This window comes from Saccostrea cucullata, unplaced genomic scaffold (assembly GCF_032062105.1).
Source record: "Saccostrea cucullata isolate Sc308-1 unplaced genomic scaffold, CSIRO_AGI_Scuc_v1 ctg26, whole genome shotgun sequence".
NCBI lineage: Eukaryota > Metazoa > Mollusca > Bivalvia > Ostreida > Ostreidae > Saccostrea > Saccostrea cuccullata.
In genome coordinates, this window is record NW_026935606.1 from 51,211 (window position 1) to 65,961 (window position 14,751).

Sequence of the window (14,751 nt, forward strand, 5' to 3'; positions counted from 1 at the left end):
TAATTTGTCCTAATCAATCACGCCCCCCCCCCCCTTACCAGTCATTAAAACACGGTCGTCAACATTTATTATATACTAGATATACAGCTTTGAGATAATGTAAATGTATTTTTGCATCAGGTAATGAACTTGGAATCCACATGATAAAGATTAACACAATATAAAGATAATTTTAAATCACATAAGAAAGAGTTGGCATAACGTTATAATATATAAATTGTTTTATTTGTAATAAAGTGTTGATATAATATAAAGATATGTTCACGTTATGTTATACACTCTCTCTCTCTCTCTCTCTAAAGCTCTCATAAAGGTAAGATGTACTCACCTCACACATGTGACATGATAAAGCTATTTTGAATACTTTGATATGATAGAAATATACACTCTCAAAAAGGAATGGGTTCAACCCATATGTGATGTATAATTATAAAAACAATTTACTTGACGTAATGCAATTTTGACCTCACATATATAAAAAATGATGTAAAGAAACATTCATTTCACGTAATAAAGTTTTGACACAATGTAAACACATTATCACTTCACATAATTAATTTTTTACTTCAAGTTATGAAGTGCTGACATAATGAAAGGATGTATTTACTTCAAAAAGAATTTGCATGATGTTAGATATATTATCATCCCATAAAAAATGGACATAACGTAAAAATATGTTCACATCACGTAATGATAAATTGACGAAATAAATGCATAGTTGTATCTATAAGCAGTGGGTCCATACACCTTGTTTTAATAATATATATGATATGAACATTAATGAATTTGTGTCATTCAATTCTTTTGTGTAAGAGGCTTTTTTATAAGGGGTAAAAAGAAACATTACATAAAAGAAAAGTAAAAGCTCTAAAAAGGTCCATAACTAAAGCCTTATTTTTATTGGCCAAAACTTTGACAGTTGCAAATTATAAGATATGAACAGTTTTTTCTAATTATTTGGTTTTCCGTTTGGAAAATCAGTACATTAGTAGCATTTTTTTAATTTGATTTTTGGCTTTATAATAAGTGTTACCCTGCATGGAAAACATTTCAAATTTTTTTTCAAAAAAGAAAATTTGTTTAAAATATTTTCAAATTGAACAAAAAATTTGTTTAATGAACAAATTATTAATTTTTGTTATAAAAAGGTACATATATAATTTGATATAACAAATTCGTTTTGTAAAAAGTTCAAAGGAATTATATCAAATTATTAAATGAAAGTAGACCTACATAACTGTAAGTTATTACATTTATTACCAATCAAATGTGTAGTCAATGCCTTTATATCAAATTGTTTACAGCAGTGTTGTATATCAAATTAGTAATTTGTTATAGAACACACTGAAAGAAAAACATAGTTAATTTATTTAACAAATGTACCTTGTAAATCTGTTATAACAAATCAAGATAGTGAATATATCTGTCATATATATACAAATGTAAAACGTGTAATTTGATATAATGAAAGTTATAATAATTTGATTTACTAATATTATCAAATCTAATAATTTGTTAAAACTTCAAGGTAATGAGTGTATGGAAAATGAATTTACCAGTCTTCTTAGTAATTTGACTAGTTATTTTTTTCAGTGCATCAGATTTAAGGTTTCCATATTTCAACTTCAACATAAAAGTTACCAATGTTGTTCCTTCCTTTGGTTTTTTCAATCATTGGACCTCTTAAATAAAAGAAAGTTGGGAGCGCTTCTCTGGGTAAAAATAGGACCGTCACGACAGTTTTCTAGCTATTTCAAGATTTTCGGTCGATCTTTTTTCGGCAATAAAAAGTGCACCCATGTGTCGTCATCCGAAGTTTATCAATTCTCTTCTTGTTTGTTAAAATATTTATTTAAAGAATCACTGTCTAGTTAGTATAGAATGCCAGGGCACCAACGATAGTGGGAAACATGGGATAATTTGCATAACGGGCTTCGCCCCCTGAGAGCTCCTGGATTTTCGTGTATTTTAAGAGTAATAAAAACAGGCACAAAAATAGTGCATATTTTTCAATTAGTTTTGTTAAAAGTGTCATATCATACTTTGAATGGTGGGAGCCCAGGGGGCGAAGCCCCCGGAAACTCCTGGGTTTTCGTGTACTTAAAAATCCAGACACAATAACAGTGGTTTTGCTTAGTTATGTACCAAAATGTGGTATTATCAATATTAGTCATAATTATCACACTTTGAAAATTTTAGGGGGGGGGGGGGGGTCCACCCCCACGCACCCATTTAACTCCGCCAGTGGATAAATAGGAACCCTTGTTTCTGTAACATCAATATTTGGCCTACTGTGTACTGCATTTAATTACTCCGATTTTAAAGACCATGTGAAAAATTGGATAAATAGGAACTCTTGCTATAGCACATTATCTGTGGAACACATCTAATAAAAAAATATTTGGATAAAAACCTAAAAGGTTTTTTATGAATGATGTACTGCATTTAATTTTTACAAAAAATCCCACAGGTAGGGCCTCAAAACCCCAAAATAATCAATCCACAAAAAATAACCCATTTTAAAGAGGGAAAGTCTTTTTTGTGGAAAAATTTGTTCATATTGCAAACATGTTGAATAAGTGTACTAAATATAAATTGTGAAAAAAATGTCTAATAAGCCCTCGGGGGGGGGGGGGGGGGGTCCGTAGCTGAAAAATAGGCTTGCGAACATCAATTAATTAACCCATTGGTTTGGTATCTTAATTATATTCTTTAATTAATATATACAGTAACCTAATGGATTTTGCGAATGATATTTATTAGGATGAATTGAAATGAATTTTTTGCTAATTCATCAAGATTATGTGACTAAATTAAGATCTGAAAGGATTGTCGTTTTTTTTCCGGAATTAGAAAGTTCATTACCGGTTTAGTCAAAACATAGGGGACAAGTATTTCCGGTTTTGACATATTGCCAAAACAAAAAGAAAAATATTGACTTGAGGGTCTTGCCACTGTGTTGCAAGTATTGGTAGTAATGTAAGTCTTGATTTTTCTTTTTATTGTTTGTAAAATATTTATTCTAAAAATTGCTATTCGGTTTACATAATCTATCTTAATTGTCACAATGAAAAGGGGAATAAAGGGGCGGGGCACTGATTCTGTACTATCTGTGTCTGTGGATATTAAAGAGACAATACATTTACCGTATAATAAAAAGGTTACATGTTCTCGATACTCTCCTATCAATAGAAGATGCCGATGATCATGATATAGAAGTGTTACTATAACATATGTATTGTAAATGAAATTTTAAACGTTAATCTGTTGAGGGTGAAACTATTCTCTTTAGAGAAGTGGACAGGCTATCGCCTACATCCTGTCCACTTCTCTAAAGAGAATAAGGGTGAAACATGAATATTATTTATTAGCTGCAGAACTGTAGCTCTCCAAAAAAAAAAATATATATTGACAGACCGGAGAGCTACAGTGCCACCCATTGAAAAAAACTGTATATTTATTGCGCACAAAAAAGTGCACTGTTTCTCGATTTATATCTCCGTGTTTTTAAAACTGTCATCTCAAAATGTAACTAACTGCATGTTTCTAACTTATTCTTTCACTGTTTCCACAACAAAACATTCCTTATAATTGTTATTAATAGCCCCCCTGGCCCTGAAATTGAGATCATCGAAAATTTCGTCTATTTATACTGCCATTTTGGTTTGCAAGATAATTCGGTCCAATGCGCCTCGTACAGATGTAAACTACGAGAGTTTCTGATAGAGGAGTAAGGACTGTTTTTTTTAATCTAGCTTTTTTGCAATTGAGGTAATTTAAGACTTTGGAAGAATTAATCCAGAACCGAACACACTTTTTTGTGCGCAATAAATACCGGGGGTATATAGTTTTTTTCAATGGGTGGCACTGTAGCTCTCTGGTCTGTCAATATATATTTTTTCGTAGAGCTACAGTTCTGCGGCTAGTACTTTATATGAATTATAATCCTAAAGATTTTTGAAAAATAGAGGAAAATAAATCTCAAAACCCGAAAATCCTATTTTGTAAAGGAGGTGGGGTTTCATTTTGTTTTCACAACCAAATTTCTTTATATATTACAAAATTAGGCTTTCTCTGAACATTTTCTATAGTAAAAATACAACAAAAATTTTGGACTTTCTTCATTCTCTTTTTTTTACAAATCCAAAGAGCGGGGGGCATTGCAACCCCTGTAACTCCCTCTCTGGATCCGCCACTGTGTAAAATTTTAATTTTCTTTTATTGTTCAATTAAATTTCCCAATTATGCATGTTAAAGATGATGTTATAAAAATGTGTTTTAGGTTAATGTGAAATTAATATGAATTAAAAAAAACCATTGTTGACCTAGGCAAAAACTGCAAGATTTCAAAAATAGTTTTCATGTGATAACAATTTAACATTAACCATGTTAACCTAAAACATGCTAAAATAGAACATGATTCACTTAGGGCCTCTTTGGCCCTGTGAATGTCTGAAAAAGATGAACATCTTCTTAGTTTCAGCTGAAAAAAATTCTATAAAAACAGATAATCTTTTTTATATTATATATTATCATATATATTGCAAATTCTAAAATATGTAATTACATGTATTACATATGGAGAACTGCTGTTGAGGATTGTAAAACATGTTTTATTTTTTGATCAAGGAGTACATTTATTCTCTGAAAGTACTCAGCTTATCTGTTTTCCTTTTAATTCAACAACATTGCAATATGTTTTCCAATGCACATCTTGATCTTTTAAATAGATCCTGGGATGTCTTATCCAATAACAGTGAAGAAGAGTGTATTTAGAGGAGACATGGGAAACCTACGTGAAAATATAGATAATTTAGGAAAGAATAAAGAATGGGAAAAACTGCTTGAGTCTGTAGATGGTGATGAAGAAATGGCTAATTCTACCAGGTGTGTAGAAGAAAACATAGAGACCACTCTTAACACACCACTTCATTATGCTGCACTTGGATCTGCTCCCAAGGATGTTTTCAAAAAACTGCTTCAAATTGGATCTGCTAAATGCCTCAAGAATTCTGCAGGGGAGACAGCGTATGACATTGGGGTAAAGTCGCAGCTCCCTCAAGATGTTTTGGAGCTGATTAAAATCCCACAAGAAATAAAACAGAAAGAAAAAATGATACAGAAATTCGAAGAAGGCTTACATAAAGTCATTATGGAGAGAGTTGAAAATTTAATAAAGGACAATAAACAGACTCTTCCTCAAGTGGCATATTTGTTTGAGAAGGGTAGCTTCTACTTCCCTGTTCCAGGGATGTATGGTGGATTCAATGTTGAGAAAAATGGAGAAAATAAAATCCAAACTTCCAGCTGGATAAGGATCTGTGGAGGAAGTGGACAAACTCATGAAATTGACAGTGATGGAAATGTGAAACTGACAGAAGAAGGGTTCTGTTAAGATCTGAATATATGCCTGTGATATACTGTGAAATCACAAATTTTCATGGTGGTTTAAATTTCATTGTTTTTGAAGTGTGAGGAGACCCATGATAATTTATATCCACCATGAAATGTAAAATGTTACATAAATACTCTTGATTCTACATCCACAAAATCAAATCCCCAGGAACTAAGATTTTTTCCTCCAACCACGATAATTTGAACCCATGAAAATAAGTGATTTTATGGTATTATTTCTTCCTTCTCATGTGACATAGAGGCTACAGTAAGCTCTTCTGATCAAAGTTTGGCTGCTTTATTTATGTATATGCCATATTGCATGTATGTATGTGTGGTTGAAAGAATCCATTGTTAGCCTTTCTAATTTTTTCAGAACAGCATTTGAGGCTTTTTCAAGTTAACTTGTTAAATCAAATATGTTCAAGGTTTTTAAATATTGAATCTAATTCAAGTTTTTTTATCCTTCCCCCTAGATTGATAAGAACACAACAGAAGGCTAAACATTTGATAAAAGGATTTTTATAAGGAACTGTTAGGATTGATGTATGTATTGAATATATTTCTTAAATATAACTGCACTATAAGTCTAATGACATGTGCAATTGATACATGAAGGATGACTTTATTAAAAGGCTCCAATTTGGGTTATTAGAAGAGATCTCAAAGGAAAGGACTGTGAATACAAGAGTATTTCAAACTTATAGAAGTTCATAGTTTTACTATAGTGGACTTTTTTTTACATGTACATGCCCTTACCAAAAGAGTTTTATTTTACAGAAATTTATTAATAAACATTGGTAAATTATACTCACTAACCATCTACATTCACTATAAAAAAAATAACAGCAAATATGCCAGCCATATTTTATAACTATTGTGTAAAAAGTAGGCAAGATCTAGGAATTAATGTTCATACTTGTTTGATCAGGGAGAGGTAATAGTGTGACACGGGTGAATGGTGTGGTCCACAGGCCTCTTGATTTTCTCATCCTCTTTACATATTATACCTTTTACTTACATTTTTTAAAAATGGAATAATATCTTTTTTACTGTATATTATGTTCATGATATTATTTATATTTAAAAATCTTTATTCTTATAAAATATTATTGAATTGTACATTGTATATTATTATTTCTCCATTGAAGAATAAAACAAATTCATTTCTAAATGTGATGACTCTGTACTTTCAGAACATCACAAAAAAAAAAAAAAAAAAAAAAAAAAAAAAAAAAAAAAAAAATAATTACAAGAATCAAAGATCATGGATTAATAGTATTGATAATGTTTGTATTGGTGATGTTGAGAAATAATAATTTTCTTTTAAAAAAATTGTTAAGACCAAAAGAAAAAATACCATTGTTTTCTGTCCTCTGGCCAAAATAGGGGTTGGCATCATGATATTCAAGCGTTTTGATGAAAATATTTTGAAAAGAAAAATTATAAAACACACAAATTCAATGATGCTTTAAATTAAAATTATTATTTAAATTTTATATAACAAGAAAACAGTATATTAACAGTCAAACACTTAAGCAAGTTTGTTAATATATTTGTTAATATATAATATAATGATATATTTTCTAGATTCTTTGAAATGATTACAGGGTAGAAATTTCAGAGACAACATAATTGCTGATCTCAAACAAACCATGATAAATGGTCAACGTTTACGTCTGCCCAAGCCTTGTATTCAAACGCTTCTGAGACTCATCTGCAAAAACACTAAATATTTGGCGGACCTAATAATTTGGAAAAAAGGCCCAAGAAGATGAAAAAGTAAAAAAAAAATATTCGTGAGGGTTAAATGTAGGGTTGGTCAGGTAACAGGAAACAATAGTAATTTTTTTTGTCTTTAGGTTGATGGCGTGTACAACATAAAATCATGAACACACAATTCTCATTTCATGTGCTTGTAAAGCGGGAGGGTACATGTATATAGTGATCGGGATGTCCGTTTGTACCCCAGACTGTTTGTACGTCCGTCCGTCATGCAGTTGGTGTACCCATCTCTTATCCACAACTCCTCTTATACATGTACCGCTGAATGAAAGTTAACGAGACTTTCACAGAATATTTGTTACACAGTACCATTGTGACCTCCTTTTTTACTTTTTGATCAGAAACATACTTCGGCGGGTTTTCCATAGCAAATCATTGACACTGCCATTTATTTCTATATTATTGATCGGAGGGTACCCATCTCTTTCCCGCATCTGATTCTCCTCATATACCGCTGAATAATATTTAATGATACTTTCACAGATTTTTATCACATTATGCCATCGTGCACCTCCTATTTTACTTTTTGATATGGCACTTATATAGGGTCTCCCAGAGCAAAACGTGGACTTTGCCATTATAATACAAATGGATGCGGGGGTATCAATTAGTGAGCTCACTGCTCACAGTACATCTAGTTTTTTATTTTTTTTTTTGAAAAATATTATACGAATATATACCCTTTTATGATCATGGTGTAAAATTAATATTTAAGAAAAAATCAGCCAATTTGATAATGAAAAACTTAAAAGGTTGCGTGCATAGGGTATTAGCATAGGAATGAAAAAAATGTTATCCTACAGTCTTCATTTGTTGCAATAAACCTACAATTCTTGAACTGCAAGGGTGTGTAATGTATAACATAAGAAAACACATGATGAAACAACATAATGCGAAGTTGTCTACTAATATTATTAGAAAATTTTAAAAATATACATTACATGTGCATATATTGTTTGCATCGGTGCACAATAGATGACGATGTACTAGTATTCTCTTTGCTTTGTCCGCATATGGTTACTGATATTGTTCCTTTAATACGAATTTTATTATTTGAATAATACATAATTTATATTGATGACTGTCTATGAATTAAACAGATTTATTCATGGGATATGCCTCAGAAGTACTATTACGTTCGGAGTACATCGGGGTGTTACATACAATAATGAGGTCGCAATCCGTGTCGATCGCATTGTCACATTTCCTGAGACCCTCAGGTTTAACATCAAAGTCCGCTACTGTCCATGACTGCTCAAATTTATTAACTTCTTCAAACAGAAAACTCTTAAAAGTGGAAAACGTTGCAGAATCGGTGCTGATGAAATTAGAATGAACTTTGTCCCGGAAGAGGATGTTACTAAATATCCATGGAAGGAATCCTCCAACCAGCGTGGCCAACATCTGACTGACTCCGGACACTTCGTACTGGTCACCAAACGCACTGACCACCAGAAAAACAAACATTAAAAAGACCATGATTAGCAGAAGCTGACGAAAAGCTTGCATGAAGTTTGAAAACAGATATCCTGGACAGCCGTTGATATCCATGTGAATTGTGTTGAAGAAGAAATTTTTGGAAATTCGAAAAGCATTCATCTTCTTGTCGATGAATATGAACACATGGTGAAGTCTCCATTTCAAATCGTCTCCTTTTATCCTCAGTTCAGGGTGGATTTCGTTCACGATTCCCATGTCCTTAGTCTTCAGTGCTACGTTTTTGTCACAAATTCCTAAATCATCTACTTGTTTCTTCTCAATATGTCTCAGTGCATTAATCAGAGATTCGTTGTATTTTGTATATTTCCGACTTACACTTCCAAAGGTATCACGTGCATACAAAGTTAACATCAGGAAGAGTGAGACATATTTCAGAGTTACTTGAGCGTTTAATATGATTCCGACCAAGGTGTAAACTAAAATTTCCACAAAGAACGTGATGCACTCAGCAGCAAGGAAGAGATATGAGGACATGGTAAGCAGACACATGTTGACAATGAAAAATTCAAATAATCGCTTTCTCCAGGGTAACCTGATTGGGAGTTGATCAGTGTCATGTAAGCTCTTTAACAACAGTTTCTCAAGGAAGGGCCAGGGGGGACAAATGTACGCGCACCAGTGAAGAAAAAGTCTGATCCAAATATTGATAGTCGGTACAAAATAATACAGCAACATGGGGGATAAAACAATGATCATTATCGCCCAATATATAGCAATGAATGGCAAGGCATACAGACCAATTTTTTCCAAAGGCCAGATCAGGAGATTCAGCATCCATTCAAAGGTGCTGTACCTGACATAAGCGTCCATGTCATGAAAACATCTCCTGAGAATCTTTTGAAATTTATACAGGTATGCATTGAAGACCAGGCCTAGGACAAGAGAGTCCACAACAATAATTAAGTAGCAGATGATGAAAACAATGTGAATGGGAGTCAGGTATCGAACGGCAAAGCTGGCTTGTATGTAATAGGCGTTTATTTGCCGTAAATTCGCCGCTTGTCTCATGTCAGTCAATTCCTTGTCCTCGTATATGTAATACAAGGACACGCGAATTATCCAAGGTACGATCGCCAAAAGAAGCAGAAACGCGTGCATCGTGCGACGTAGACAGAACTGCCATTTATATTTCCTGAATGGTTTCGTACTGGAGTCACAACAAGTATAAATTCGTTCGTCTTTTTTCACCTTACACAAGAAATACTCTGTTATATAACGTACTAATGAGCCCAACAGGTGCACAAGAAGAAGAAAGAAGTTTTGCGGGTGGAACATAAAATAACAGTTTGGAAATAGCCAGGGAATATGGTGTATTCATTTCCATGTTGCTTGAGTCCAAGACATCTTGAAATTTTGGCATGTCTCTAGATGATACATTTTCAAAGGATATTTCTTTATCTGAATATGAACTCCAATTTGATGCTTTTTTCACAATAATACGTTTGGGAGAACTAAGTTTGTGTTCATATATCACCGGTTCCTCGTGAGCTTGATAAATGGTAGCTGGAACGAAATAAGGACTAAAGAAAATGGCGATAATGTTCAATACAAAAACACAGACAATGATAGCAGTTATCCAAACATTGGGGAGGAGTCTCTCACAAATTAATGTCATGTCATTGTTCAGGTGGCAACATTCGTAATGAAAATAGCCAAAGTCGAACTCGTTTTCAATATTGATCTCAAAATTACAGATTTCCTGACTTGAATTTCCCACAATATCTGCCGTTCCATTCAAAATAATCCCTTTAGCGTCATTCAACAGAAAACGTCGTAAATACTCTTGAACATCATAAATGTCCATTGATGACAAGCAGTCGGTAGGATTTTGGGTCAAACTGAAATTATACATGTATTCTACCCCGTAGTTCAGCGTGTTGAAAGACAGAATGTTGTAAGTATTCTTCAGCATCATCAGACCCCGACCCATCTTCCCAGTACTACGGGACCAGCGGAGGGGTTTATAAACATCCGACTTCAGTTCCCCCGGGAATGGCCCGGTATGGTTCACGATCGTCAAATACATGTGAATTAATCTCGCTCCATCGTCTAGTTTTCCTCTGATGTCCGAACTTAAGGTCGGTGAAATCGGCGTTCAGGAACAGCGAGATAATCGTTCCAGTTTTTCTTCAAGAGTTTCCGTTAATAGCGTGGTATCGCCATTTTGATCTGCACTAGTCGTTACATTTTGTAAAGTTGCGGCATCCAGTATTGGTAATGTGGATATTGCAAAAGTAAATAATAATCCAGAAAACGTGCACTTTTTTGAACACAGCATCATGTAAATAAAAACAAGACAGTGTATATAGTCTCTCAAAGTAGAAGTAAAAAACTGACCAAGAATATACAGGTACCCATATTATACAGCAAAGTCTGTTTACGTCCAGTTTGGACGGCAATGAAATTATTTTCTGCCTGGAGGAAGATAGATGAAAGCCAATCTTTTGTTATCGGAATAAAATCAAATTGAACGGTTGGTATACTCTTAATTCTAAATTACTAAATATATAGGATTGAAGTTATATAGGTGATACACAGTTGGCCATTCTGTATTTAGGACATTTAATCTAATTTTCACATGGCTACGTTAAGGTCATGGTAATTGATGCTTTCAAAAGTATAGACAAACTCACGATTTTCCATTTTTCATTTTACTCGAGGCGCTGTATAGTTAAATATCTTGAATTTCTAAACCGTTTACCGGTATATCGCTTTTAACTTTTATAATTATCTGATGGTATTGCAATATTGGTATTGTAAGTCTAATTTCTTTCATAGAATTAGTCGTGCTATAGGCGTGCTTTTTAAATACTTGGGAACTTATTATTTATTTATTTTTTTACGAATAAACTATATCAACAAAATTAGAACCTGTGTAAAAAGTTTCGAAAATGTTGAGACATACAAAAGGTCAGGAAAACAAAAAAAAGTGAATTGTTTATTTTTATCACAAAGTGGAAACATTTTCAATGTATAGGTATTGAAAAATGAAATGTTCTAACATTTATGTGGTTAATATTAAATAGTTGTATGTATTTTTGAGTCAAAAAGTGGAAATATTTACAATGTATAGTTATTGAAAAAAGAAATTTTCTAATATTTATTCTGGTTAAAATTATATATTAAGTATATAAAACATAATTAAAAACCGCCTTGATCCATCCATGCAACCTTAAATTAACAAAGTGAATGTTAAAACTATCATTTAAACAAATTCCGGTATTTAATTTTAGCGGGGCCGTCTTAATATATCAGTGACCTAGTGTATAATTTTTGAGGAACATAAATCATAGGAGAGTGATTTACATGTACATGCTATTTTGAGAATAGAGTTCATCTAAGCATATCTGAGAATTATTCAAGTATAATATATTGACGCAAAAGTTACAAATTAAAGTAAAGTAACTTCGCCTTTTATTATTAATTCAAGTGTAAAATTCTTAACTAATAAATTATTTTACCATAAAGATGTGCATATTTGAGCACACGTGTACGCAAGGTTGGATCGCCACTGACCTTAATTTTAACCGTTAAAGGACAATTATTTTATGTTAGAGTACACAATGTTTTACAATATGCCTAGCGTAATAAGTGCTTTGTTGTTTACAATCCGGGTTGAAAGCGGTTCTGCGTCATAATCCGGATTAAATTCAGTGTGCGTGACGATCGATATCAGACACGAACCTTGTTTTCCTCAAAGCTTCGTAATATGGCGGACAGAGGGGCAGTATGGACAGACGATGAAACCCGACTTCTGATCAAATTTTGGGGACAGAAAGAGGTGCAAGAGAGCCTCGAAGGGATGTATCGTAATTCCGAGGTTTATGACCAAATCGCCGACAAAATGACGGAGAACGGATACGATCGAAACGCTAAGCAATGTCGATGTAAAGTGAAACAACTAAAGAAAGACTACAGGCGCGAAAAAGAATTGGGCATTCCCTCCAAACGGCGAGCCTTTAGATTTTTTGATGAGATGGAGGGCATAATAGGAAACGTGGAGACGCCCGGACTGGAGTGTAACGCCTCGGAGAGCGTGTCTGACTGTGAAATATCAAGTCATTCTGAAGGCAAGTCTTTGCATGTTGTTTGCCCTTTTTAATCTGTTTTTTGTAATGCTGGATGTGGATTAATATTTAGTAAAACTGTAGCTATACATGTATTAGGATGGCTGCACACTTATTGTAAATATTAATAATGACGCGAATGGTAGAATAACATATATATTTAATCTTGCCTGAATTTGCGAAAAAGAAATATTAATAAGTCTGGAAGGGAAAAATGTTCTCAGATCGAATTTATATGAGTACATGCTTAAAAAAGCTCAGGCTATTTCACATATAATACTATTTGGAAACCATTTGACAGTGTCTAGGTTTTATTTTTTATAGATTTAAAATCATCAAAAGTAAATTGAAATTGGTTTCACTTTGATGTCAAGGCATCAGAGTGAAAGTTAGTTAAAAAGAATGTGGTTAATATAGTGCCTCCAATATGTACGCATGTAAGTCATGACTTGCCAAAATCTAAATGGTATTGTTTCTTTTATTTCAGAGGCTGTAAAAGTAGATACAAACCCAGTAGAAGTAAGTGCAGCAGTTCCTTGTGATCAGGATAAAAAAGAAACCCAGACGGAACGAGTAAATACCGTCACAGAAGAGAAGGTCAGAAAACGAAGAAGCATTACAAGTCTGGCAGGTAAGCAAAGATGCTGCTCCTAAGAGTAAACAGTGAGTAGATGGATTATATAGAAAAAAGGGGGGTTCACGTAACAACGATGGGGAAAACAGTGAATTAAAAATAAGCGATTAGACAGCAAGAATAAAACTGAAATGATTAAGTTGATAATGGATGGAGAGATTGGATATTTGGCTACAGAAGATTATAAGTAAACGAGAAATAAAATAAAATAAATGTAATGGCATCTATAGCATTATATAGAAGTTGATGTAAAAGCCTTTTATTATACAATGAAAGTAAACCCAAATCATTATGTTTTATCAAGAGTAGTGTATATCAATCTGATTAAAATCAGATCTTTGTTACGCTCCGTAATTTTGATACATGTAGTTGTACAGCGACTATCAAAATTTCGGAGCGTAACAAAGATATGATTTTAATCAGATTGAGTAGTGTATCAAATTTAAATACTTTGACAAGATGACAACTGAATCATTGAACACGTGCCTTTTCACATATATTTCAAGATATACAATTTTTATTTATCTTATATACACGTATATTTTTATTAGTTGAATGGTGTTATTAATATCAATTAAAAAATATATTGCAGATAGACTACGGGCAGCAAAGAGATGGAGAAGTTCCTTCAATTCAACAAGAGAAAATGAAAGAGACACGAAATCACTGCTAGAGCGTACACTAGCCTCACAGACTCCCGAATTCCAAGCCTCCGTGTTACTCGAGATAGAAAGAATGAAGATAGAGAAGGAGATAGAATTAGAAAGAATGAGGCTGGAGTACAAACAGAAACAGTGGAAAGATATTTTAGAACTTCTAGTGAAGAAGAATATCCCATTAAACACGAGTCCTTCACAGTCAGGAAGTGGAAATAAATTGCCACCGGAGGATATTAATAGCAGCAAAGATGTGAATATTTCTAGCGGCAGTGAAGTTAATCATCATGATTAAATCATTTCTTCAACATTATACTTAGTTGGGTATTTGTTGATTTTATTCCAGAGGTTGAATAGAGATAACATACACGTAGAAAGGAGTTGATTTGCTCATTATACATGTGTACACGAATATTTGAATCAAAATTTTACAGCGCGCCTTTAACAACCTAAAAAAAAATTTTCGTGATTCCTCGTTGTACATCGTAATGGTATATTTTTTCAACATGAAGCGGCCGTAAAAAATTATGACTATTAGTGTGTACTTGTCAGTCTTAATGAGTTATCTGTATGAAAGAGTTGACTGAGTCGTTACACACACATTTTAAATATAATTTTACAGCAGCTAGTATAAATTGCAAACGAAAAATTAGTTAAAAGACTACTTTTATTAAGAAAACTAAGTAGAAATGACATTTGAAGCATAACTAGTTGC

At 33.1% G+C, this 14,751-nt stretch overlaps 2 protein-coding genes across 5 annotated transcripts; both read left to right on the top strand.

Moving 5' to 3' along the window:
* Positions 1-2,875: 2,875 nt before the first annotated feature.
* Positions 2,876-6,415, top strand: LOC134243388 (uncharacterized). 4 transcript variants are annotated; one of them, XM_062725638.1, is made up of 2 exons: positions 2,876-2,979; positions 4,731-6,415. In XM_062725638.1, exon 2 carries the CDS (start codon positions 4,739-4,741, stop codon positions 5,393-5,395), a length of 657 nt encoding a protein of 218 aa, XP_062581622.1. In that variant the 5' UTR covers positions 2,876-2,979; positions 4,731-4,738; the 3' UTR covers positions 5,396-6,415. The 4 variants fall into 4 exon arrangements, with proteins under 4 accessions (XP_062581622.1, XP_062581623.1, XP_062581625.1 ...); XM_062725639.1 differs by having other exon boundaries at positions 2,876-2,974; XM_062725641.1 differs by having other exon boundaries at positions 2,896-2,965.
* Positions 6,416-12,273: 5,858 nt separating this feature from the next.
* Positions 12,274-14,367, top strand: LOC134243389 (zinc finger and SCAN domain-containing protein 29-like). The gene is made up of 3 exons (XM_062725642.1): positions 12,274-12,749; positions 13,234-13,377; positions 13,973-14,367. The coding sequence occupies exons 1-3, from the start codon at positions 12,389-12,391 to the stop codon at positions 14,329-14,331; spliced, it is 864 nt and encodes a 287-aa protein (XP_062581626.1). The 5' UTR covers positions 12,274-12,388; the 3' UTR covers positions 14,332-14,367.
* Positions 14,368-14,751: the final 384 nt, after the last annotated feature.